Source organism: Triticum aestivum, chromosome 5D (genome assembly GCF_018294505.1).
Source record: "Triticum aestivum cultivar Chinese Spring chromosome 5D, IWGSC CS RefSeq v2.1, whole genome shotgun sequence".
NCBI classification, from domain to species: domain Eukaryota; kingdom Viridiplantae; phylum Streptophyta; class Magnoliopsida; order Poales; family Poaceae; genus Triticum; species Triticum aestivum.
In genome coordinates this window covers 424,291,020-424,317,013 of record NC_057808.1, presented here as the reverse complement: position 1 = coordinate 424,317,013, position 25,994 = coordinate 424,291,020, and the positions used below count along the sequence as shown (strand labels likewise).

Below are 25,994 nucleotides of genomic sequence, written 5' to 3'. Positions count from 1 at the left end.
GGGACCGGAGAGGGGGAAGAGGTGGCCGGAATGGCCGGAGTGGCACAAGCCGGGGCGCAAGAGCGCGGTGGACGCCGGCGCCGGAGTGGCGCACGACGGTCAGGTGCGGGGGGCGAGGGCGCGCTCAGGGCGAGGCCGGTTTTCCAGAGTTGCAAAAGTGAAATGTCGAAATCTAGAGTGACATAAGGAAAATTGGCAAAATCTAGAGCGGCAAAAATAAAATTTTCCCATGAAGAAAAGATGCAAGTTCTGCATTGCAAAATCTGTGTATTCATGTTCATGCTTGCATGAGTTTCAAAGTTACGATCTGAAAAGGATTTCAAACGAGAGAAACTGGGTTTCTGAACCAAGAATAGCCACAAAGACAGAGTTGTATAGTTGGCCCGTTGGATCTCCGTATGCCGTTGCGAATGTCCCGTTTCATGAGCTTGAAGTACCATATACGCCATGCCAGTTGATGATCTCGAGTAATGTACTAATGATACACGATTCTTCCATCCATTTGCTCGTGCATCTCGTGCTTAATTAATTTACATTGCGCGCAGCCAGCGAGAGGTCATCTCGCTCGCTCGATCATGGTACAAATAAACACACAAAGTACGTGCAGCTACACGTTGATCCACGACGTACAAGTACACATGCATATCTCGTCCGATGGACGGACAGATGGCTTAACACATTTAGCTTCCGGGGGCGAAGTTGGTGGCGAAGGCCCACGCGTTGTTGTTGACCGGGTCGGCGACGTGGTCGAAGAGGTTCTCTACGGGCCCCTTTCCGGTGACGATGGCCTGCACGAAGAAGCCGAACATGGAGAACATGGCGAGGCGGCCGTTCTTGAGCTCCTTGACCTTGAGCTCAGCTGCGGTGTCGGGGTCGTCGGCGAGGCCAAGTGGGTCGAAGGCGCCGCCTGGGTAGATGATGTCGAGGCCCTCGCCGAGGGGGCCGCCACCAACGCGGTAACCCTCGATGAAGCCCATGAGCACCACCTGAACCGCCCAGATGGCGAGGATGCTCTGCGCGTGCACCAGGTTGGGGTTGCCCAGGTAGTCGAGGCCGCCCTCGGAGAAGATCTGGGCACCGGCCTTGAACCACACGGCCTCGCCGAACTTGATGCCGTTCTTGGACAGGATCTCCGGGAACACGCACCCCAGGGCGCCGAGCATCGCCCACCGTGAGTGGATCACCTCCAGCTCCCGGTTCTTGGCGAAGGTCTCTGGGTCAGCCGACAATCCGGCGGTGTCCCACCCGTAGTCGCCGGGGAACTCGCCGGTCAGGTACGACGGGGTCTGCTCGGAGAACGGGCCCAGGTACTTGGGACGGTCAGGGCCGTACCTACACATTCATCCATCCATCAAAAAGGTGCATTAGTCCAGTGATATGATGAATGTCGCGGGGAGAGAGAAGAGAACCATGGGAAATACTAGCAGCACGTACCAGATGCTCTGGGGCGCGCTCTTGACGGTCCGGCGCATGGTGATGCGGCCGCCGAAGTCGCCGACGCTGCGGACGAGGTCATCACGCCGCGGGGCGGTGCCGAGGAAGCTGGTCGTCTGGTGCAGCGCCGACGCGGCCATTTCGCTGGTGGCTGGGGCTGCCTGCGAGCTCAGTGAGATGAACTGGTGGATGGTGTGTGTTTGGGTGGAGATGTCCGGTGCGCGAGGTGGATCTTTATACGGCGACTGAGGTGCGCAGGGCACAACTGGTGGATGCGGGGCGCGACACGTCCGCGCGACCCCATTGGCCGCCCCGATGCCTCTGGATATGGGTCGGTATCCGGCGTCCCCAGTGTGGCCACTCGCCGGCTGCCACCTGGAGGCAAACCGGATTTGCTCACCCACGAAAAATACATTAGAGAGATACACACTCTTCTGTACGTACAACATGATGAAAGGTTTACTGCAAACAATAGATACAAAAACAGGCTAGCCGGAACTTAGCACATGGATGCTGGAAGCAACGTTTAATGTAAGTGCAGGGTTCGTGTTTGTATGAGCATATAGCCTATAGTACAACGCTATAAATTTTGGAAAACGTTTATTCTAAACTGGATGATTTTCTCGCCCGTCAAACTGCCTCCTCTGGTTGACACGTGTTCTCTGCGGGTCCCGTCCACTTTGTTAGTTGGAAAGAAGGGATTGCATGCATCGATAATTCATTGATCGTGTGCATGACGCACATATATAGGTACAAGGTGGACCGGCCTCTACTTGTCTCCCAAGATGTACAAATATACGAGGGGGAGAGAGAGAGATACAACGGTATAAATACAAACCCAAGTCCTATACACATGCGGTAGACAACGTACGCTCAACACCCCCCACAGTCGAAGCGTTGCCGGAGACACAGAGACTGGACCGAAACTCCTCAAAGTCTGGGGTCGGTAGTCTCTTAGTCATAACATCGGCAAACTGCTGAGTGGTAGGAACGTGCAAAACACGAACCTTCCCAAGAGCCACCTGCTCGCGAACGAAGTGAATATCGAGCTCAATATGCTTCGTCCGGCGATGATGAACGGGGTTGGCGGAGAGATAAACGGCGGAGATGTTGTCACAGTAGACGATCGTGGCCTTAGGGACCACACAGAGCAACTCCTGAAACAGCTGACGGAGCCAAAAGTACTCAGCAACGGCGTTAGCCACTGCCCGATACTCCGGCTCGGCACTCGAGCGAGAGACCGTGGGTTGTCGCTTGGACGACCACGAAATCAGCGAAGGGCCGAGGTAGACACAATAGCCTGACGTAGAGCGACGCGTGTCGGGGCAGCCAGACCAGTCGGCGTCGGAGTAGGCAACCATGTCGATGGAGGAGGAGGCCGTCAGGGTGAGTCCCAGGGTCATAGTGCCGCGTATGTACCGAAGAATACGCTTCACCAGAGTCCAGTGGGAGTCACGCGGGGAGTGCATGTGAAGGCACACCTGCTGGACTGCATATTGCAAGTCAGGCCTAGTGAGGGTGAGATACTGCAGGGCGCCAACGATGGAGCGGTAGAACGCGGCATTGGACGCGGGGGAGCCCTCCGAAGCAGACACCTTCGCCTTGGTGTCGACAGGCGTGGAGGCGGGCTTGTAGTTAAGCATACCCGCGCGCTCAAGAAGCTCATGAGCATACTTCTGCTGATGCAGAAAGGACCCATCGGCACGGCGAACGACCTCAATGCCCAGGAAGTAGTGCAGCGCTCCCAGATCCTTGAGGGCAAACTCAGCACGAAGACGAGCCGTGAGCCGCTGAAGGAGCTCAGGCGAAGATGCCGTCAGGATGATATCATCCACATAGAGGAGCAGGTACGCAGTAGCAGTGCCCTGATGGTAGACGAATAGAGAGGCGTTGGAGCGGGTCATGCGAAACCCAAGCTGCTGCAGAAAACCAGCCATGCGCTGGTACCACGTCCGGGGGGCCTGCTTCAGTCCATAGAGGGACCGAGAGAGCAAGCAAACGTGGTCGGGATGCTCGGCATCGACGAAGCCAGTTGGCTGCTCGCAGTAGACCCGTTCCGTGAGGTGGCCGTGCAGAAAAGCGTTGGAAACGTCCAACTGATGCACAGGCCAGGCACGGGAAACTGCCAGCTGAAGCACCGTGCGAATCGTGCCCGGTTTAACGACCGGGGCGAAGGTGTCGGTGAAGTCCACTCCGACACGCTGGCGGAAGCCGCGCACCACCCAGCGAGCCTTGTAGCGCTCGAGAGAACCGTCCGGGTTGGTCTTGTGACGGAACACCCATTTGCCGCTGATGACATTGGCGTGAGGGGGTCGCGGAACAAGATGCCAGGTGCGGTTGCGCAGCAACGCATCAAACTCCTCACGCATCGCGGCGAGCCAATGTGGATCACGGAGGGCAGCGCGTGCAGACGAGGGGATGGGCGACGGTGGAGAGGATGATGTCGACACCGCGCACGCATACTCATTAGCAGCGTAGCGTGTGCTGGGCCGGTGTATACCGGCGCGAGACCGCGTCACCATGCCAGCAGGAGGCGGGTCGACTTCGGCAGGAGCAACGGACGAGGATGACGAAGGGTCCGTCGCTCCCGGCAATACCGCAGGACCAGCGCTGAGCGGAGCGACGGGGCCGGCCGGAGGGCCGCAGGCCGCAGCAGCCGGCGGGGTGGGAGCCGAAGGGCCACCCAAAGCCGTAGGAGGCCGCACCGGGACCGAGGCCGAGGGACCCACGGCTGGGGCCGGGGCCGCGGGAGGGGCCGCCGAGGCCGAGGGGCCCGCGGCTGGGGGTGCCGAGACCATGCCAGGAGGGGCCGGAAGGAGCCGCGCCTGGGCCACATGGGGCCGCGCCGGGGGCTGCACCAGGGCCGCGTCTGATACACCATAAGAGGGCGCCGACTCCTCTGCAGAAGGGGGTACCTGGTGAAAAGGAAATGCCCGCTCATCAAAGTACACATGCCGGGAGGTGTACACACGGTGGGAGACAGGGTCGTAGCACCGATAACCTTTGGTGTTAGGGGGATATCCTAGAAAGATACACGCTCCAGAGCGAGGGGCGAGTTTGTGTGGCGTAGTGGAGGCGGTGCTAGGGTAACATAGACAGCCGAAGATGCGGAGACCGTCGTAGGAGGGAGGAGAACCGAAGAGAAGTTGGTGCGGAGTGTAGTTCCAGCGGGGACGACAAGGCCTAATGTTGACGAGGAGAGTAGCAGTGGCGAGAGCATCGGGCCAAAACCGAGGGGGCACGTTGGAGTGGAACAACAATGTGCGGACGCAGTTGTTAAGAGTGCGGAGAATCCGCTCGGCTCGGCCGTTCTGCTGTGATGTGTAGGGGCATGTGAGACGAAAGGTGGTGCCGTGAGACGCTAGGAGGTGGCGAGTGGCAGCATTGTCAAACTCTTTTTCGTTGTCAGTCTGGAGGGCGAGAATAGGGCGCCCAAAGTGGGTGGTGATGTAGGAGTAAAAGGCCGTGAGGGTGGTGAGAACATCGGATTTGCGATGGAATGGAAACGTCCACACAAAATGAGAGAAATCATCAAGTAGGACAAGATAATATAGGAAACCGGTGTTGCTCGCAACTGGAGATGTCCATACATCACTATGAATTAACTGACACGGAAAAGTAGAAATAGTGTTTGACTCGCTAAAGGGTCGACGAACATGTTTACCGATACGGCAAGCATGCCAAGTGTGCTCGTCGAACTTATTACATGAAAATGAAAAACTCTTAAGAATCTGACGAAGGACGGTGGAGTTGGGGTGACCCAAGCGTGCATGCCAGAGGTCGACACCGGCGGTGAGGGCGACTGGAGAGGCGGTGGTGGTGGCGGTGGAGGCGGAGTGCACCGGGTACAGGTCGTCGGGGCTGTCACATCAGTGGAGCCCCATCCGTGTACGGGCGTCCTTCACAGAGAAACCAAGGCCATCAAATTCAACGGTAAGAGGATTGTCACATGCAACACGACGAACGGAGACAAGATTTTTAACTAGGTTAGGTGAGACAAGAACATTAGTCATGTTAATAGGTGTAGAAGTAGACGGAAAGAAACTATGACCGACATGAGTAATGGGTACGGAGGAACCATCACCGAAGGTGATGCGGTTCGAAGTGGTGACCGGGAAGGAAGAGACAAGGTTACCGGGGTGCGACGTCATGTGGGTGGTAGCCCCCGTGTCCATGTACCAATCACCGCCGCCTCCGTAGTTGAAGGGAGACGGTGCCGAGTGCAGCGCGGCGAGGAGTACGGGGTCCCACGGAGCCGGCGGGAGGGAGTAGCCCCCAGTCTGGAGCGGCGCGGGGGGCGGCACATAGCCGCCCTGCGGCGAGTGGCCGGACGGAGGAGCGGGCGCCAGCGGGTAGCTAGCGCCGCCCGCCTGGTACGGGGCCGCGGCGTAGCCAGCGCCGCCCTCCTGGTATGGGGCCACGGCGTAGTGCGCCTGAGGGCCGGTGGGGTGCGGGCCGAGGATGCCCGGGGCCCGCGCACTGGCATGTGGTATGCATGGACCACCCCGGTCGATGGGTTGGTGCCGACCGACCAAGGCAGGGCGGCAGATGATGGCGTGGAGCCCCCCCGTACCCCGACTCCTGCTGCTGCTGCTGTGGTGGCCCGGAGCGACCGCCTCCGCGGCGTCGGTTGCGGCGGCCGCCGCCCTGCTGCTGCTGCGGTGCTCGAGCAGGAGGCGCGGGCGAGGCCGGCGGGAGGAAGAACCCCGGTGGCGCGGCCGGGCGCGGGTGAGGCGGGGCCGACGGAGGCGCCCCGCGAGAGGTCCCGGCAGCGAGGGCGGTGTGCTGTACGCGCGCCTTGACCTTCTTCATCCGGCGCTCCTCCGAGCGGAAATACGCGGCGACGGAGTGGAAGGTCGGGTTCGGCAGCAGGGAGAGGTTGGAGGCCGCATTGCCGAAATCCTCGTTGAGGCCGGCAGTGAGGGTGCTGAGCATGAGTTCGTCAGACACCTTGGCGCCGATATCGCGGAGCTCGTCAGCGAGCCGCTTAAGGCGCATGCATTAGTCGTCGATGGAGGAGTCATCTTGGTGGCACCCAAAAAATTCCTGCTGCAAGAACACGAGACATTGAAGCTTATTATCAGTGAAGAGGTTGTTGATCTTGGTCCACACGGCACACGCGTCGTCATCCTCCGAGACGACCGTGTGGAAGATGTCCGGCGAGACAGTGAGATAAAACCACCGGATGAGAGAGGCCTCAATGGCTGCCCAATCTGGATCGCCCGCCATGAGGTCGCCATCAACGCTCCCATCGACGTGCTCGAGGAGGTGGTACTCGCGGAAGAGGAGGTTGAAGTAGGTCTTCCACGCGTAGTACGAAGAGTTGGACTGGTCGAGCTTGACGGGGACTGTTGGGGATCGTAGCAGAATTTTAAAATTTCCTACGCATCACCAAGATCCATCTATGGAGTATACTAGCAACGAGGGGAAAGGAGTGCATCTACATACCCTTGTAGATCGTGAGCGGAAGCGTTCTAATGAACGGGGTTGATGGAGTCGTACTCGTCGTGATCCAAATCACCGATGACCGAGTGCCGAACGGACGGCACCTCCGCGTTCAACACATGTATGGAGCAGCGACATCTCCTCCTTCTTGATCCAGCAAGGGGGAAGGAGAGGTTGATGGAGATCCAGCAGCACGACGGCGTGGTGGTGGATGTAGCGGGGATCCCGGCAGGGCTTTGCCAAGCGCAAGCGGGAGGGAGAGGTGTTGCAGGGGGAGAGGGAGGCGCCAGGGGCTGTGGTGCTGCTGCCCTCCCTCCCCCCACTATATATAGGGACCCCTGGGGGGGCGCCGGCCCTGGGAGATCAGATCTCCAAGGGGGGGCGGCGGCCAAGGGGGAAGGGGGGGTGGCTTCCCCCCCAAGTCAAGTGGGGAGCGCCCCCACCCCAGGGTTTCCAACCCTAGGCGCAGGGGGGAGGCCCATGGGGGGCGCCCCAGCCCACTAAGGGCTGGTTCCCTTCCCACTTCAGCCCATGGGGCCCTCCGGGATAGGTGGCCCCACCCGGTGGACCCCCGGGACCCTTCCGATGGTCCCAGTACAATACCGATAACCCCTGAAACTTTCCCGGTGGCCGAAACTGGACTTCCTATATATAATTCTTCACCTCCAGTCCATTCCGGAACTCCTCGTGACGTCCGGGATCTCATCCGGGACTCCGAACAACTTTCGGGTTTCCGCATACTAATATCTCTACAACCCCAGCGTCCCCGAACCTTAAGTGTGTAGACCCTACGGGTTCGGGAGACATGCAGACATGACCGAGACGCCTCTCCGGTCAATAACCAACAGCGGGATCTGGATACCCATGTTGGCTCCCACATGTTCCACGATGATCTAATCGGATGAACCACGATGTCGAGGATTCAATCAATCCCGTATACAATTCCATTTGTCACTCGGTATGTTACTTGCCCGAGATTCGATCGTCGGTATCCCAATACCTTGTGCAATCTCGTTACCGGCAAGTCTCTTTACTCGTACCATAATGCATGATCCCGTGGCTAACCCCTTAGCCACATTGAGCTCATTATGATGATGCATCACCGAGTGGGCCCAGAGATACCTCTCCGTCATACGGAGTGACAAATCCCAGTCTCAATCCTGGCCAACCCAACAGACACTTTCGGAGATACCCGTAGTGCACCTTTATAGTCACCCAGTTATGTTGTGACGTTTGGCACACCCAAAGCACTCCTACGGCATCTGGGAGTTGCACGATCTCATGGTCTAAGGAAAATATACTTGACATTGGAAAAGCTCTAGCAAACGAACTACACGATCTTTTGTGCTATGCTTAGGATTGGGTCTTGTCCATCACATCATTCTCCTAATGATGTGATCCCGTTATCAATGACATCCAATGTCCATAGTCAGGAAACCATGACTATCTGTTGATCAACGAGCTAGTCAACTAGAGGCTTACTAGGGACACGTTGTGGTCTATGTATTCACACATGTATTACGATTTCCGGATAACACAATTATAGCATGAACAATAGACAATTATCATTAACAAAGAAATATAATAATAACCATTTATTATTGCCTCTAGGGCATATTTCCAACAGTCTCCCACTTGCACTAGAGTCAATAATCTAGTTACATTGTGATGAATCGAACACCCATAGTGTTCTGGTGTTGATCATGTTTTGCTCTAGGGAGAGGTTTAGTCAACGGATCTGCTACATTCAGGTCCGTATGTACTTTACAAATATCTATGTCTCCATTTTGAACACTTTCACGAATGGAGTTGAAGCGACGCTTGATATGCCTGGTCTTCCTGTGAAACCTGGTGTCACGACCGGTTTTTCAATAAAATATTTATTGAGAGACCAATCCCTTTTACGGACCAGTAAAGAAGAATTCCTTCTCACTGGTAGACAATATCTTGGTCACAGAAGAAAAATACCAGGAGTACTGAATATAATACAAGGTTGAGCGGAGACTGCTCAATGATTTATTACATGAACGCTGATAAAACATAACGGCGGATAGGGTGGCATAACTACTAACTCACGATAACAACGATGGTGGAAATATCACTGCGAAGTGGGTGATATGACTCCTGAAGACTACAACTCTTCGAGCGTCAGAGTGAGGCTCGAGGAGACTTATTGCGGGTGGCGGAAGCGTATATAATACAAGTGACCAATATCCAAGATCGCACAGGACTGACTGGGACTCCTCTAGGCGTCGGATGCACTATCAAACTCTTCATCCAAGAGATCGCCTTCGTCAACATCTGGCCAAATCAACAAGCCAGGTGAGTACTATGAAAGTACTCGCAAGACAGTTCGGACATAAGATACAACAAATGTAAACATGAAGCACATGAACAGATTAACCAGTGCGTGCAGACATAGAGATAACAATGCATGGGGAAAAATAACAGAGAAGTCGGGCGGTAGTCCTCCCGAAATCTCAAAAAAAATACTGGGTGCCAAACGAGGGTCTGAATGACTCCTCGAGAGGAAACTGCAAGAATAGTAATACCGGTGCCAAACGAGGGTCTGAATGACTCCTCGGGAGGAAACTGCAAGAATAATAATACCGGTGCCAAACGAGGGTCTGAATGACTCCTCGGGAGGAAACTGCAAGAATAATAATGCCGCAGTCGGGCGTCAGGGCGACACCACATAAAGGGCTTATAACAGAAATAAAAGACAAACATGCCACAGTCGGACGTCTGAGCGACATCACATAAAGGCCTTATATTGTAGATCAATAATTCAGTAGCTCGAGAACATAAATTATTACAAGTACGAGACAAATATAAGGTTAGTCCATCCGCAGGAATAACAATTAAACTGGGTTTACCGCTAGAGCTTGTTCACCGGGGATAAAAATTCCACGAGGATAGATATGGATATACTGATCACGATACTTGACCATGGATACGATGACTTGGAAGGATTTGACTCTGCAGAGTTTGTACTTAACCACAGCCAACGGATTTTAGTAGTCGCGGGGACTAGTTCCGTTTACGGTGTTTTGGGAGAAACACGTCTAACCAGTACACACCCATTCAACATTCCGAAGCCAGGGATCACCCTCGGCAACGTTCAAGAAAAACCTTGAGACGGGGAGGCTACAACCTCGCGTAGCATGGGATCAAATTTCTATACGCGCGCTCTAAGGGGGTGCCCCCCCTCTCGGTCCCAACCGGAAACACCCATGCCCCCTGACCGGATGACTGGCTTTAATCCAGGGCCATGGAATCATCATCCCGGCCCCTGTGTTTGGTGTGTACACGGAAAGAGGTTACCAACTTACTAAACCGCATCCTGGCAAAGAAACATGTGGTAGCACGGAAGGGAAAAGAACGATAACGTGACTCCGTCCACATTAACGTCGGAATTTGACGGATGACGCAAGGCTGGTATGCTACAACAGTACCACCTTGCTGCCCTTCATCTCACCACATGATTAGGCCATCTCTCACCAGAGATCATCGCAATTTTGGAACATGCGGGTAGTTGCCTCACAAGCAACGAGGTACTCACCGACACTCATATGCCACGCACAACCTTTCACGCAAACATGCAAAACACCTATCATATCAAAGGTTCAAACATGCTTGCCTGGTTCGGAGAAGTCGGAGTCTAGCTCGGCGAAGTTCGCGGCTCCGTCACCTCTTCCGGAACCTACGGCATAACGAAAACGGGCACTAACGTGAAAACCAATGCGTGCATAAAAACTTCTCCAAAAAATTTCCAAATAAATCCCATAAAAAACTAGACAAAATTTTAAGACTGTCAGAAAAAGAATCACTCAAAAATCACTTTTTATTTAAAAGATATAAAGGTTTCTGTCCAGGGACTCATCTGTAATGAAACAGAAAGGTTCCAGGGGCTAAACTGAGAAAACAGAAAACGCTTCGGAAAGAAACGCGCCAGCTCAAAAGGGAAAACGTATTTTGCCCGAAGGCGCCAACAGAAAACGGTTCGAGGGAGAAGAGAGTAGAGGCTGACAGGGGGGTCCACATGTCAGGTTTAAAAAGTTCGCCGGCGCCCGAAGACTATGGTGGTCGCCGGCATCGAACCACGGCGAGACAGGGAGATCGGAGTGTAGCAAGAGCTTCAGCATGTCCTTCCGCGTCGGTGGGTGGTGGACTCGAGCGTCGGAGAGCACCACGTCGACGGCGACACTTTCTCCGGCGGACGGCGGCTCGGGTGATGGTGGGGAACTCCGGTGGTGTGCTGCAAACTCCGAATTGAAGCGCGGGTCAGAAGAGGGATGCACTAGAGAGCTACTGGCAAGAGATGGGAGGCAGAGGTGCACGCACGGGAGCGAATCGAGCTGGATCCCGTGGCGGGTCGCGGCGGCCGGAGTTGAGGAAGGAGACCTCCTCGGGGCTCTTCCAGTGGCTTGGTGTGGTCTAGGTGGAGTGCAGAGGTGGTGTGGGTTCGAGTTGAAGCTCGGGGCCTCTATTTATAGGCGGATCGAGGGGGTGGCCGTGAACGGGGTTGCTCCGGTGAGCAATTACGGCGAGGCAGTGGCTTGGCGAGGGGTTTAGGTGGCCAGGCAGCATCACTGAGGTGTACTGGTGCTGTTCCCCTGCTAACCCCGGTCGGTCTTGGCATAATGGCGTCGGTCCATGGTGGGGTGGCCGCACGGGCACGACGGCGGCAGAGAGCGCGCTCCGCGCCTGGCAGTTCACGACGAGGGTGGCAGCGCGCACGGGGGAGTGGAAGACCACGCGGCGATCTCCGGTGGCTTGGGCGGCGCTGAGTGGCGCCGTCGGCGCTGCGCCTCTCTCTGGCGGCCGCAAAGCCGCCGCTGGCGTCGGTCACGGGGCGGCGCACCTCCTCCGGCTCGTCGCCGACGCCCGCAAGCATCCAGGCGCTCGTGCGCTGCAGAGGACAAGGGGGAGGGGACGGGGAGCAAGGCGACACCGGGGCACTGGCGAGATTGAGATCGAACACTGAAGAAAACGACAGTGCACTGAAACTGTTCTCTGAATTTTGACTGAACCTGATTTTGACAATGCTCTGCAGGTGTTCGACAGAATGATTTGGAGTGAAGAAAATTTTTCCTGGGGCTGGGACTTGGTGAGGTGACCTCTCAATGCACCCAGAGGCTGTCTGATTTTTCTCAGATTTTTAGGAGAAGGATTTGAATGTATTTCATCAGATTTGACAAATCTGGTCCAAACTTGCAGCAAGTGTAGTTTGAAAAATTTGAACTGAAGACCAGTGGATCTTCATGGATCTTGTTTGAGGGTTCAAAGGACTAGGGAGGGGAATTGGTTTGGGGGCAAAAATCAAAGCAGAAAGAGCAGTTCCTTTGTAAACCTCCAAGGGCTAGAATAGAGGGCAGAAAAAGTTTTGATAAGATTAAATGGAAAATAATCATATAGGGAGGTCCAACTTGCTGGATTTGATGCAAATCATGATTCAAAGATGAGGGAAGGTTTAGGAGAGTGGATTTGCACTAAGGTCATGGCAAGAGAGATTTGTTGAAAGTGGTAAAGGATTATTCCAAAAGCCATAGTGCATTTTCCAAAGAAATCTTCAAAAGACATTTTCCCCAAATGAAAAGCATTTTGGTTTGAGTCCAAATAAAAAGCAAGAACCTCCAAGACCAAAAACAAGTCTTGGGTGAATCCAAATAAAACTCTTGCCAAAAAAATATTTTGAAAGGGAGGGTTCTTTTGAAGAAAAATTTAAATCACCTCCCTCAAGCCAAATAATTTTTTTTGAAAAATCCAAATAAAATTTTGGGTGTCACAACACCTACCCCCTTAGGAAAAATCTCGTCCTTGAGATTACTGCTGATCCTCAAATAGATATGGGTATTCTGCGTGGAGAAAATCTTCCCTTTCCCACGTAGCTTCATCCTCGGTGTGGTTGCTCCACTGAACTTTGAAATTTTTGTTGTTTTCTGTCGGGTCCTCCGTTCAGACTCCTCCAATATCTTTACTGGCCGCTCTCTGTAGGTGAGATCTGGTTGTACATCAATGTCCTCATGAGATACGTGCTTCTCCGGGTACTCACACATTTTCTCAATTGGGAGACGTGGAATACGTCATGGACGTCTGACAGCTCCTTGGGTAAGTCTAGTTTGTAGGCCACTGTGCCTCTTCGTGCCTCTACACAAAATGGTCCGATAAATCTCGGGGCTAGCTTCCCCTTAATTTTGAACCGTTGCAGGCCCCTCATAGGGGACACTCGTAGGTATACGGAATCACCGGGTTCAAAGCTGACCTCACGACGTTTTTGATTGTAGTAGCTCTTTTGTCGGCTCTGCGCTGTCTTTAGTCTGTCCCTGATCTGCTTAACTTTCTCCTCGGCCTCTTTAAGCATGTCTGGGCCGAAGATACGGCTGTCACCTGTTTCTGACCAATTCAGTGGGGTACGACACCTCCGCCCGTACAATGCTTCAAAGGGTGCCATTTGCAAGCTGGCTTGGTAACTGTTGTTGTAAGCAAACTCGGCATACGGCAAACTCTCTTCCCAACTGGACCCATAGGTGAGCACACAGGCTCTCAGCATATCCTCTAAGATTTGGTTTACACGTTCCGTTTGTCCATCAGTCTGAGGGTGGTACGCTGTACTGAAAGCTAGTTGCGTGCCCAGAGCTTGTTGCAGGTGGTCCCAAAATTTTGAGACGAATTGAGTGCCTCGGTCGGATATTATAGTTTTTGGGACTCCATGCAGACAGACTATACGAGAGAGATAAAGCTTGGCTAGCCTTTGAGTGGAGTAGGTCGTCTTCACGGGAATGAAATGGGCTACCTTGGTCAGCCTATCTGTGATGACCCATATGGCATCATTTCCGCGTTGAGATCGGGGTAATCCGACAATGAAGTCCATTCCTATTTCATCCCATTTCCACTCCGGTATCCTGTTTGGCTGGAGTAGCCCTGCTGGCTTTTGATGCTCGGCCTTGATGCGCTGACATGAATCGCAACAAGCAATAAATGTGGCTATATCTCTTTTCATACCGTGCCACCAAAATCTTTCCTGAATGTCCTTGTACATCTTGGTTCCTCCAGGGTGGATCGAGTATGGAGCGGTGTGGCTTTCGGTTAAGATTTGTTGCTTGAGTTCCTCAATGTTAGGTACGCAAAGTCTGTCTCCGTACCATAATATTCCTTCACTGTCTGTGATGAACTCTGAAGCCTTACCAAGGTTCTTTTTCTTCTTTATACCTTCGATGCTGGGACGTCCCTGTTGAGCCTTCTTAATCTGTTCCACTAGGGTGGGTTGTATCTCCAGATTTGATACAGTGCCTTCAGTGACCAACACCATGTTGAGTCTTGCGAACTCCTGCTGAAACTCAGGCCTCAAGTTTTGCGGACTGTCATTGGCCGGGCTGGGGTTTCGACTAAGGGCATCGGCCAATACATTTGCTTTCCCTGGATGGTAGTGAATACCGACATCATAGTCCTTGACCAATTCCAACCAGCGTCGTTGGCGTAAATTTAGCTCTGGCTGTGTGAAAATATATTTAAGGCTCTTATGGTCCGTATATATTTCACAGCGATTTCCCAACAGAAAGTGCCTCCACTCCTTCAGTGCATGTATGACTGCTGCTAGCTCCAAGTCATGTGTTGGGTAATTTTCCTCATGTTTTCGCAGCTGCCGGGAGGCATACGCGACAACCTTGCCATCTTGCATTAGTACACATCCGAGGCCTTTTCGGGACGCGTCACAATATACTTCAAAACTCTTGTGTATGTCTGGCACGGTTAGGACCGGTGCGGTTGTTAGTTTCTTCTTGAGTTCTTGGAAGCTTTTCTCGCATGCTTCCGTCCATACAAATTTCTTGTCTTTCTTGAGCAACTGTGTTATTGGTTTTGCCACAGTGGAGAATCCTTCAATAAATCTTCTGTAATATCCGGCCATTCCCAGGAAACTCCGTACATCTGTAACGTTGGCGGGTGACTTCCAGTCAAGTATGGCTTTGACTTTTTCTGGGTCTACGGCCACGCCTTCTTGGTTCAATATATGGCCTAGGAAACCAACTTGCCTTAGCCAAAATTCACATTTGCTAAATTTGGCGTACAACTGATGTTTCCTTAATTCTCCCAAAACAATTCTGAGATGTTCAGCATGCTCTTCTGGTGTCCTCGAGTATACCAGAATATCGTCGATGAACACCACAACAAATTTGTCCATGAATTTCATGAACACTTTGTTCATGAGGTGGACGAAATATGCGGGGGCGTTCGTTAGACCAAAAGGCATCACTGTGAACTCATATAACCCATATCTAGAAGTGAATGTTGTCTTGGGGATATCTTCTGTCCGTACTTTCAATTGGTGATATCCCGATCTCAAATCAATTTTTGAGAACACCTTGGCTTGTGCGAGCTGGTCGAACAAATCATTTATCCGTGGCATCGGATATTTGTTTTTGATGGTGACCATATTGAGGGCTCGATAGTCTATACACAGTCTCAGTGTCCCATCCTTTTTCTTGGCGAATAAAACTGGCGAACCCCATGGTGAGGAGCTGGCTCGAATAAATCCTTTGTCCAATAATTCCTTTATCTGCTTCTTCAACTCCACCAATTCTGAGGGTGCCATTCTATAATTTTTCTTATAGATGGGAGCGGTGCCAGGTGCTAGTTCAATGCTGAACTCTATCTCTCGGTCTGGTGGCATGCCTGGTAGTTCTTTAGGAAATACGTCAGGAAACTCGCATACCACTGGAACTTTTCTCAGTTCTGACATGTCCACTTTGTTCAGCTTTGGTTGCCGTGACCGTGGTCTTTCTTGAGCTGTGACCTTTATTGTCTTGCCGTGATGGTGAGTGAGAATCACGGTCCGATTGAAACAGTCAATGAATCCTTTGTTGGTGGTTAACCAGTCCATCCCTAAAATGACATCCAGTCCTTTATTCTCCAACACGATGAGATTTGCTTGGAACTGTAGTCCTTCGAACTCAATGATTACTCCTTGGCAGTAACCCTGAGCGATTTGCTTATTTCCGGGGGACTTGATGATCATAGATCTTTCCAAGGGAAGTATCGGAAAACCATGTTGCAAAACAAAACTCTTCGAAACGAACGAATGGGAAGCTCCAGAATCAAACAAAACCGTGGCAGGTACTGTGTTTACAGGGAACGTACCGAGCACGATGTCTGGGGCATTCTGAGCTTCTTCCCTGGTCACATGGTTCAGGTGACCCTTCCTGTGGTTGTTGCTGGGGTTGAAATTGTTGCGCTTGGGGGCTGGATTGTTCCCACCATTGTTTGGCTTGGGGGCCGCGTTCCTCGGCTTTGGGCATTGTTTAGCATAGTGCCCTTCTTCACCGCAAGCATAGCAGGTGACCCCTGGATGGTACGTGAACTCCTTGTCCCTGGCATGAAACTGCCTGACGGGCCTTAGATCAGTAGTCGTGGATTTCCTTGCTCCTGTCCTTGGAACCTCAGTCTTGCTTCGGTTGTTGCGAGCAAGAGTCGTCTTGTCCCTCTTTCGCTTACGGATATCTTCCAGGCTGCGGCGCTCATTCTCCAAGGTAATGGCCTTGTCAACCAGAGTTTTAAAATCCGGGAAAGTGTGTACAACCAGTTGGCATTTTAGTGCCGGTGCCAGGCCGTCCAAGAATTTCTCCATCCTCTTGTTCTCAGTCATATGCTCGTCGTAGGCATAACGAGATAGCTGGGTAAACTGACCATTGTATTCTGTCACTGACATGCCTCTCTGCTTCAGGTCGTCAAATTCCCTCTTCTTGATTTTTATGATGCTCCTGGGATGTGTGCCCCACGAAAGCCTTCCTTGAACTCTTCCCAGGTGATGTTGTGTTCACTGGGATGCATGTGTAGAAAGTTTTCCCACCATGCTGCAGCTGCTCCAGTAAGGTAGTGTGGTGCATAAAGCACCTTCTCATGATCTGAGCACTGGGCAATAATCAGCTTCCTCTCGATATCACGAAGCCAGTCATCGGCTTCCAGCGGCCTATCAGTGTGAGCGAAAGTTGAAGGGCGAGTCTTCTGTAACTCAGATAACTTGGAATGCGGTTGATAGGGTTCATGGTGGTTCCCCATATTGATGACGTGATTCATCATCTCTTGGTGCTGTTGCTGGCTTTGTTCGAAGAGACGGCATACTTGAGACAAGGCTGCTTCGCTGTCTTGTTGACTGGACTGTCCCTGAGTGAAGTTGTTGCTAGTCTGTGTCCCATAAACTTCTTCTGGCTGATTGGGCATGGAACGAGTCCACGGACGGGACATTTTCCACTCTGGGGTATTATTTAGCAAAAACTCATGAGAAGAACTGTGTGGCACCCGGAAAAATCTTGCGAAGACAAAAATTTAAAAGGCCTCAAAATTTAAAACCCCTTCTTGGACTGATCCATATTGAACTTCTTCAATATCTTGTCAAGGTACGTACTCCGTGAAAGACCAATGAGGCATCTTGATCTATCTCTATAGATCTTGATGCCTAATATATAAGCAGCTTCTCCAAGGTCCTTCATTGAAAAACACTTATTCAAGTAGGCCTTTATACTTTCCAAGAATTCTATATCATTTCCCATCAATAGTATGTCATCCACATATAATATGAGAAATGCTACAGAGCTCCCACTCACTTTCTTGTAAACACAGGCTTCTCCATAAGTCTGTGTAAACCCAAACGCTTTGATCATCTCATCAAAACGAATGTTCCAACTCCGAGATGCTTGCACCAGCCCATAGATGGAGCGCTGGAGCTTGCATACCTTGTTAGCATTCTTAGGATCGACAAAACCTTCCGGATGCATCATATACAATTCTTCCTTAAGAAAGCCGTTGAGGAATGCTGTTTTGACGTCCATTTGCCATATCTCATAATCATAGAATGCGGCAATTGCTAACATGATTTGGACGGACTTCAGCTTCGCTACGGGTGAGAAAGTCTCATCGTAGTCAACCCCTTGAACTTGTCGATAACCCTTAGCGACAAGTCGAGCCTTATAGATGGTCACATTACCATCCGCGTCTGTCTTCTTCTTAAAGATCCATTTATTTTCTATGGCTCGCCGATCATCGGGCAAGTCAGTCAAAGTCCATACTTTGTTTTCATACATGGATCCTATCTCGGATTTCATGGCTTCTAGCCATTTGTCAGAATCCGGGCCCGCCATCGCTTCTTCATAGTTCGAAGGTTCACCGTTGTCTAACAACATGATATCCAGGACAGGGTTGCCGTACCACTCTGGTGCGGAACGTGTCCTTGTGGACCTTCAAAGTTCAGCAGTAACTTGATCCGAAGCTTCATGATCATCATCATTAACTTCCTCCCCAGTCGGTGTAGGCACCACAGGAACATCTTCCCGCGCTGCGCTACTTTCCAGTTCGGAAGGGGCGACTATCACCTCATCAAGTTCCACTTTCCTCCCACTTAATTCTTTCGAGAGAAACTCTTTCTCCAGAAAGGACCCATTCTTGGCAACAAAGATCTTGCCTTCGGATCTGAGGTAGAAGGTATACCCAATGGTTTCCCTAGGGTATCCTATGAAGACGCATTTTTCTGACTTGGGTTCGAGCTTTTCAGGTTGAAGTCTCTTGACATAAGCATAGCATCCCCAAACTTTTAGAAACGACAACTTAGGTTTCTTCCCAAACCATAATTCATACGGTGTCGTCTCAACGGATTTCGACGGAGCCCTATTTAAAGTGAATGCAGCAGTCTCTAAAGCATAGCCCCAAAATGAGAGCGGTAGATCGGTAAGAGACATCATAGATCGCACCATATCCAATAAAGTGCGATTACGACGTTCGGACACACCATTTCGCTGAGGTGTTCCAGGCGGCGTGAGTTGTGAAACGATTCCACACTTCTTTAAGTGCGTACCAAATTCGTGACTTAAATATTCTCCACCACGATCTGATCGTAAGAACTTTATTTTCCTGTCACTTTGATTCTCAACCTCACTCTGAAATTCCTTGAACTTTTCAAAGGTTTCAGACTTGTGTTTCATTAGGTAGACATACCCATATCTACTTAAGTCATCAATGAGAGTGAGAACATAACGATATCCTCCACGAGCCTCAACACTCATTGGACCGCACACATCGGTATGTATGATTTCCAATAAATTGGTTGCTCGCTCCATTGTTCCGGAGAATGGAGTCTTGGTCATCTTACCCATGAGGCATGGTTCGCACGTGTCAAATGATTCATAATCAAGAGACTCCAAAAGTCCATCTGCATGGAGCTTCTTCATGCGTTTGACACCAATGTGACCAAGGCGGCAGTGCCACAAGTATGTGGGACTATCGTTATCAACTTTACATCTTTTGGTATTCACACTATGAATATGTGTAACATCACGTTCGAGATTCATCAAGAATAAACCATTGACCAGCAGGGCATGACCATAAAACATATCTCTCATATAAATAGAACAACCATTATTCTCGGATTTAAATGAGTAGCCATCTCGAATTAAACGAGATCCAGATACAATGTTCATGCTCAAAGCTGGCACTAAATAACAATTATTGAGGTTTAAAACTAATCCCGTAGGTAAATGCAGAGGCAGCGTGCCGACGGCGATCACATCGACCTTGGAACCATTCCCGACGCGCATCGTCACCTCGTCCTTTGCCAGTCTCCGCTTATTCCGCAGTTCCTGTTTTGAGTTACAAATATGAGCAACCGCACCGGTATCAAATACCCAGGAGCTACTACAAGTACTGGTAAGGTACACATCAATTACATGTATATCACATATACCTTTGGTGTTGCCGGCCTTCTTGTCCGCTAAGTATTTGGGGCAGTTCCGCTTCCAGTGACCACTTCCCTTGCAATAAAAGCACTCAGTCTCAGGCTTGGGTCCATTCTTCGACTTCTTCCCGGCAACTGGCTTACCGGGCGCGGCAACTCCCTTGCCGTCCTTCTTGAAGTTCTTCTTACCCTTGCCTTTCTTGAACTTAGTGGTTTTATTCACCATCAACACTTGATGTTCCTTTCTGATCTCCACCTCCGCTGATTTCAGCATTGAATATACCTCAGGAATGGTCTTTTCCATCCCCTGCATATTGAAGTTCATCACAAAGCTCTTGTAGCTCGGTGGAAGCGACTGAAGGATTCTGTCAATGACCGCGTCATCCGGGAGATTAACTCCCAGCTGAGACAAGCGGTTGTGTAACCCAGACATTCTGAGTATGTGCTCACTAACAGAACTATTTTCCTCCATTTTACAGCTGAAGAACTTGTCGGAGACTTCATATCTCTCGACCCGGGCATGAGCTTGGAAAACCATTTTCAGCTCTTCGAACATCTCATATGCTCCATGCTTCTCAAAACGCTTTTGGAGCCCCGGTTCTAAGCTGTAAAGCATGCCGCACTGAATGAGGGAGTAATCATTAGCACGTGATTGCCAAGCGTTCATAACGTCTTGGTTCTCTGGGATGGGTGCTTCACCTAGCGGTGCTTCTAGGACATAATCTTTCTTGGCAGCTATGAGGATGATCCTCAGGTTCCGGACCCAGTCCGTATAGTTGCTGCCATCATCTTTCAGCTTGGTTTTCTCTAGGAACGCGTTGAAGTTGAGGACAACGTGGGCCATTTGATCTACAAGACATATTGTAAAGATTTTAGACTAAGTTCATGATAATTAAGTTCATCTAATCAAATTATTCAATGAACTCCCACTCAGATAGACATCCCTCTAGTCATCTAAGTGAAACATGATCCGAGTTAACTAGGCCGTGTCCGATCATCACGTGAGACGGACTAGTCAAGATCGGTGAACATCTCCATGTTGATCGTATCTTCTATACGACTCATGCTCGACCTTTCGGTCTTCCGTGTTCCGAGGCCATGTCTGTACATGCTAGGCTCGTCAAGTCAACCTAAGTGTATTGCGTGTGTTCCGAGGCCATGTCTGTACATGCTAGGCTCGTCAACACCCGTTGTATGCGAACGTTAGAATCTATCACACCCGATCATCACGTGGTGCTTCGAAACAACGAACCTTCGCAACGGTGCACAGTTAGGGGGAACACTTTCTTGAAATTATTATAAGGGATCATCTTACTTACTACCGTCGTTCTAAGCAAATAAGATGCAAAACATGATAAACATCACATGTAATCAAATACTGACATGATATGGCCAATATCATTTTGCTCCTTTGATCTCCATCTTCGGGGCGCCATGATCATCTTCGTCACCGGCATGACACCATGATCTCCATCATCGTGTCTTCATGAAGTTGTCACGCCAACGATTACTTCTACTTCTATGGCTAACGCGTTTAGCAATAAAGTAAAGTAATTCACATGGCGTTATTCAATGACACGCAGGTCATACAAAATAATAAAGACAACTCCTATGGCTCCTGCCGATTGTCATACTCATCGACATGCAAGTCGTGATTCCTGTTACAACAATATGATCAATCTCATACATCACATATATCATTCATCACATCTTTTTGGCCATATCACATCACAAGGCACATGCTGCAAAAACAAGTTAGACATCCTCTAATTGTTGTTGCAAGTTTTTACGTGGCTTCTATAGGTTTCTAGCAAGAACGTTTCTTACCTACGTAAAACCACAACATGATATGCCAATTTCTATTTACCCTTCATAAGGACCCTTTTCATCGAATCTGTTCCGACTAAAGTGGGAGAGACAGACACCCGCTAGCCACCTTATGCAACTAGTGCATGTCAGTCGGTGGAACCTGTCTCACGTAAGCGTACGTGTAAGGTCGGTCCGGGCCGCTTCATCCCACAATACCGCCGAAACAAGATAGGACTAGTAGTGGCAAGAAAAATTGACAACATCTACGCCCACAACTGCTTTGTGTTCTACTCGTGCATAGTAACTACGCATAGGCCTGGCTCATGATGCCACTGTTGGGGATCGTAGCAGAATTTTAAAATTTCCTACGCATCACCAAGATCCATCTATGGAGTATACTAGCAACGAGGGGAAAGGAGTGCATCTACATACCCTTGTAGGTCGCGAGCGGAAGCGTTCTAATGAACGGGGTTGATGGAGTCGTACTCGTCGTGATCCAAATCACCGATGACCGAGTGCCGAACAGATGGCACCTCCGCGTTCAACACACGTACGAAGCAGCGACGTCTCCTCCTTCTTGATCCAGCAAGGGGGAAGGAGAGGTTGATGGAGATCCAGCAGCACGACGGCGTGGTGCTGGATGTAGCGGGGATCCCGGCAGGGCTTCGCCAAGCGCAAGCGGGAGGGAGAGGTGTTGCAGGGGGAGAGGGAGGCGCCAGGGGCTGTGGTGCTGCTGCCCTCCCTCCCCCCACTATATATAGGGACCCCTGGGGGGGCGCCGGCCCTGGGAGATCAGATCTCCAAGGGGGGGGCGGCCAAGGGGGAAGGGGGGCTTCCCCCCCAAGTCAAGTGGGGCGCCCCCCCCCCCCCACCCCAGGGTTTCCAACCCTAGGCGCAGGGGGGAGGCCCATGGGGGGCGCCCCAGCCCACTAAGGGCTGGTTCCCTTCCCACTTCAGCCCATGGGGCCCTCCGGGATAGGTGGCCCCACCTGGTGGACCCCCGGGACCCTTCCGGTGGTCCCGGTACAATACCGATAACCCCCGAAACTTTCCCGGTGGCCGAAAATGGACTTCCTATATATATTTCTTCACCTCCGGACCATTCCGGAAACCCTCGTGACGTTTGGGATCTCATCCGGGACTCCGAGCAACTTTCGGGTTTCCGCATACTAATACCTCTACAACCCTAGCGTCCCCGAACCTTAAGTGTGTAGACCCTACGGGTTCGGGAGGCATGCAAACATGATCGAGACGCCTCTCCGGTCAATAACCAACAGCGGGATCTGGACCCATGTTGGCTCCCACATGTTCCACGATGATCTCATTGGATGAACCATGATGTCGAGGATTCAATCAATCCCGTATACAATTCCCTTTGTCAATCGGTATGTTACTTGCCCGAGATTCGATCGTCGGTATCCCAATACCTTGTTCAATCTCGTTACCGGCAAGTCTCTTTACTCGTACCGTAATGCATGATCCCATGGCTAACCCCTTAGTCACATTGAGCTCATTATGATGATGCATCACCGAGTGGGCCCAGAGATACCTCTCCGTCATACGGAGTGACAAATCCCAGTCTCGATCCGTGCCAACCCAACAGACACTTTCGGAGGTACCCGTAGTGCACCTTTATAGTCACCCAGTTACGTTGTGACGTTTGGCACACCCAAAGCACTCCTACGGCATCCGGGAGTTGCACGATCTCATGGTCTAAGGAAAGATACTTGACATTGGAAAAGCTCTAGCAAAGGAACTACACGATCTTTTGTGCTATGCTTAGGATTGGGTCTTGTCCATCACATCATTCTCCTAATGATGTGATCCCGTTATCAATGACATCCAATGTCCATAGTCAGGAAACCATGACTATCTGTTGATCAACGAGCTAGTCAACTAGAGGCTTACTAGGGACACGTTATGGTCTATGTATTCACACATGTATTACGATTTCCGGATAACACAATTATAGCATGAATAATAGACAATTATCATGAACAAAGAAATATAATAATAACCATTTATTATTGTCTCTAGGGCATATTTCCAACAGGGACACGGGTGTGCATGTCGAGATCGCGAACGGCGGTGGCGTCAGGCTTGGGTCCGGCGAACGGGTTGGAGTTGCTGGAGTGGGAAGACACCATGGAGGATCTGCGATGGTGGGAGGGTGGCGGCAGCTCCGATGGGTTAGGGTTTAGCGGCGGCGGCGCGGGTAGGGTTAGGGTTTAGCGGCGGCGGCTAGAGGAGAAGGGGGCAGCGGCGACAGAGAGGAGGGGCGGCGGCTGCGGGGAAGAAGGAGGCGCGGCGGCGACGTACAGTGGCGGCGACGGGTGTAGAGCGGCGGCGACGGGTTTAGGCGGATGCGAGGAAAGGGATCGGCGTGCTATCTGATACCATGTTAGTTGGAAAGAAGGGATTGCATGCATTGATAATTCATTGATCGTGTGCATGACGCACATATATAGGTACAAGGTGGACCGGCCTCTACTTGTCTCCCAAGATGTACAAATATACGAGGGGGAGAGAGAGAGAGATACAACGGTATAAATACAGACCCAAGTCCTATACACATGCGGTAGACAACGTACGCTCAACACACTTCATCCCCACCGAGCCTTATCCTCCTCCCAGGATCCAGCCGCGGCTCATCTTCTTCCCATCGCCTTTCCTCTCGATCTGGGACGAAGCAGAGCCACACCACCGAAGGCCTCCTCCCCCGCCCTCCAACCCACGTCAGGGACTGCAAGCCCGCCGCCTCAAGCCCGCTGCAATCCAACACAGTCGCCACCAGCTGCTACAAGCAATTTTTTTTCGCGGTGCAGTCGCTCGCATCTGCGACCGGGGATGACGCACGCCGTTGCAACGTCCGGGGAGAAGCATGCTTTTGCAAGGGCACACTGCAACATGGGGCCAGCTGCGAGGGGTGGGGATCGCCGTTCGCAGCTGCTGCCATGGAGCATCTGGAAGCACCGCCGAGAGTCTCCGGCGCTGTGAGGCAACACTCGCCGGAGCCAGCCGGTATTGCGATGCAGCATTCTAGCCGCCGCAAATTGGAGGGGGCGCGACGCGCATGGCATAGGTTCTGTGGTGCAACCTCGTCGACGCGCTGACGCTGAGACGCAGGGTGCTGCAAGTGACCGGCGGTGAAGCTGCAATGGAGCACTCGTCGGTGGAGCTGCAATGGGGCGCTCGTCGGCAGCAACCCCGTGCTCTGATGCAACACTCGCGTGGGGCGGCTCCCTGTGCGGCAGCGTAGCGCTTGCCGGCGGCTCTCGAAGCTCGGTGCTTCAATGGAGCTTTCACGCGGCGGGTCCCGTGCTCCGATGCAGCGCTCGTCACCGGTGCTACAACGCATCACCAAGGAGGAGACCAAAGGCGGTGGCGCTCACTATGTTGTTGCAACGCAGCACGCAAGGGGCGGCAGGCCACGTTCATGGCCAGTGCTGCACCGTAGCGCTCGCCGGCAGCTACTCGTGCTCCGTTGCAACACTCGCTGGCGACTCCCGATGCTGAGAGATCGAAGTAGAGAGAGGGGACTGTTTTGTGCGATGGGAGCTAGGAGGAGACTGCGTGCGTTGACCATTCCACCGCTGAGAGGAAGGGATCGGACGGACACGGTCGGGCTGATCTAACGGTCCGTGAGGCGGCTTAAAATTTCCTGGCATCAGCCGGATGATTCGTAGCATGCGCCATAAATTTTAGGGAGATATAAGGTTATCGTCCACACAATCAGTGAAAAGGAATTAATATTTGTTACTACAAGAATAAAATCAAATAATGGTTAGCACTAGGAACAATGCTACACATAGAGACGACATCCTACGGAATCAGCTAACAGGCTTGTGTGGCCAAAGGTCCAACTAGAAAGAGTGTTCATGTGTGGAAATAAACAATGTCATGGGATGGTGAAGATAAACGTTGATACCTCCTTTCATTATGAAACACTCTCAGGTGCTTGTGACGCTGTGGCTCGTGACGACCGGGGTGATTTTGTAGCCGCAGCAAGTTGGTTTGTGGCCAATATCCGTGATGTGGATTCTACAGAGCTAATTGCAATAAGGAACGGACTATACTTGGCGGGCCATATCGACCGTTCTAAGGTGTAAATCGAGGCTGATTGTTCCTTTGTCGTTGATACTATCAACCAAATTGAGCACTACTTAGGTCCTGAGCTAGCAACCATCACGGAGTGCAAACAACTGATTGTGCACATTGCAAAGATATCCTTCAAACACTGTTTCAAATAGGCAAATCATGTGGCAGACGAAATAGCAAAGAACTCTTTTTGCAATAGATTTTTGGGTCATGGGATGACGAGATCCCTGATTTTATTTCTCATTTGCTTGCAAATGACATGTCCATTATTTGAGGAATAAAATCTATTTGATGTAAAAAAACACTTTAGTGAAGACAAATTTCCAACCTCACTTTAGATCCTTGTGATATCATATAATTTGCACAAACGACAAAACATAGGGAGCACGACATGCACTTTATCCTTGTGCTATCATAAAGTCTGCACATGATGACATGCTAAATATTGCATCCTCGTACTAATATACAATTTGCAATTGAACGCGTG

General features: G+C 51.4%; 1 protein-coding gene across 1 annotated transcript; it reads right to left on the bottom strand.

The window, feature by feature from the left end:
* Positions 1-471: 471 nt before the first annotated feature.
* On the bottom strand, positions 472-1,697 carry LOC123122327 (chlorophyll a-b binding protein, chloroplastic). The gene is made up of 2 exons (XM_044542516.1): positions 1,435-1,697; positions 472-1,332 (listed from the first exon to the last, which is right to left on the bottom strand). The coding sequence occupies exons 1-2, from the start codon at positions 1,572-1,574 to the stop codon at positions 681-683; spliced, it is 792 nt and encodes a 263-aa protein (XP_044398451.1). The 5' UTR covers positions 1,575-1,697; the 3' UTR covers positions 472-680.
* Positions 1,698-25,994: the final 24,297 nt, after the last annotated feature.

Excerpts from the sequence above, each read along its gene's own strand:
- LOC123122327 (XM_044542516.1), bottom strand. The coding sequence starts at position 1,574 with ATGGCCGCGTCGGCGCTGCACCAGACGACCAGCTTCCTCGGCACCGCC. Across the intron at positions 1,333-1,434 it reads AGCGCGCCCCAGAGCATCTG|GTACGGCCCTGACCGTCCCA; the intron begins GTACGTGCTGCT and ends ATGAATGTGTAG.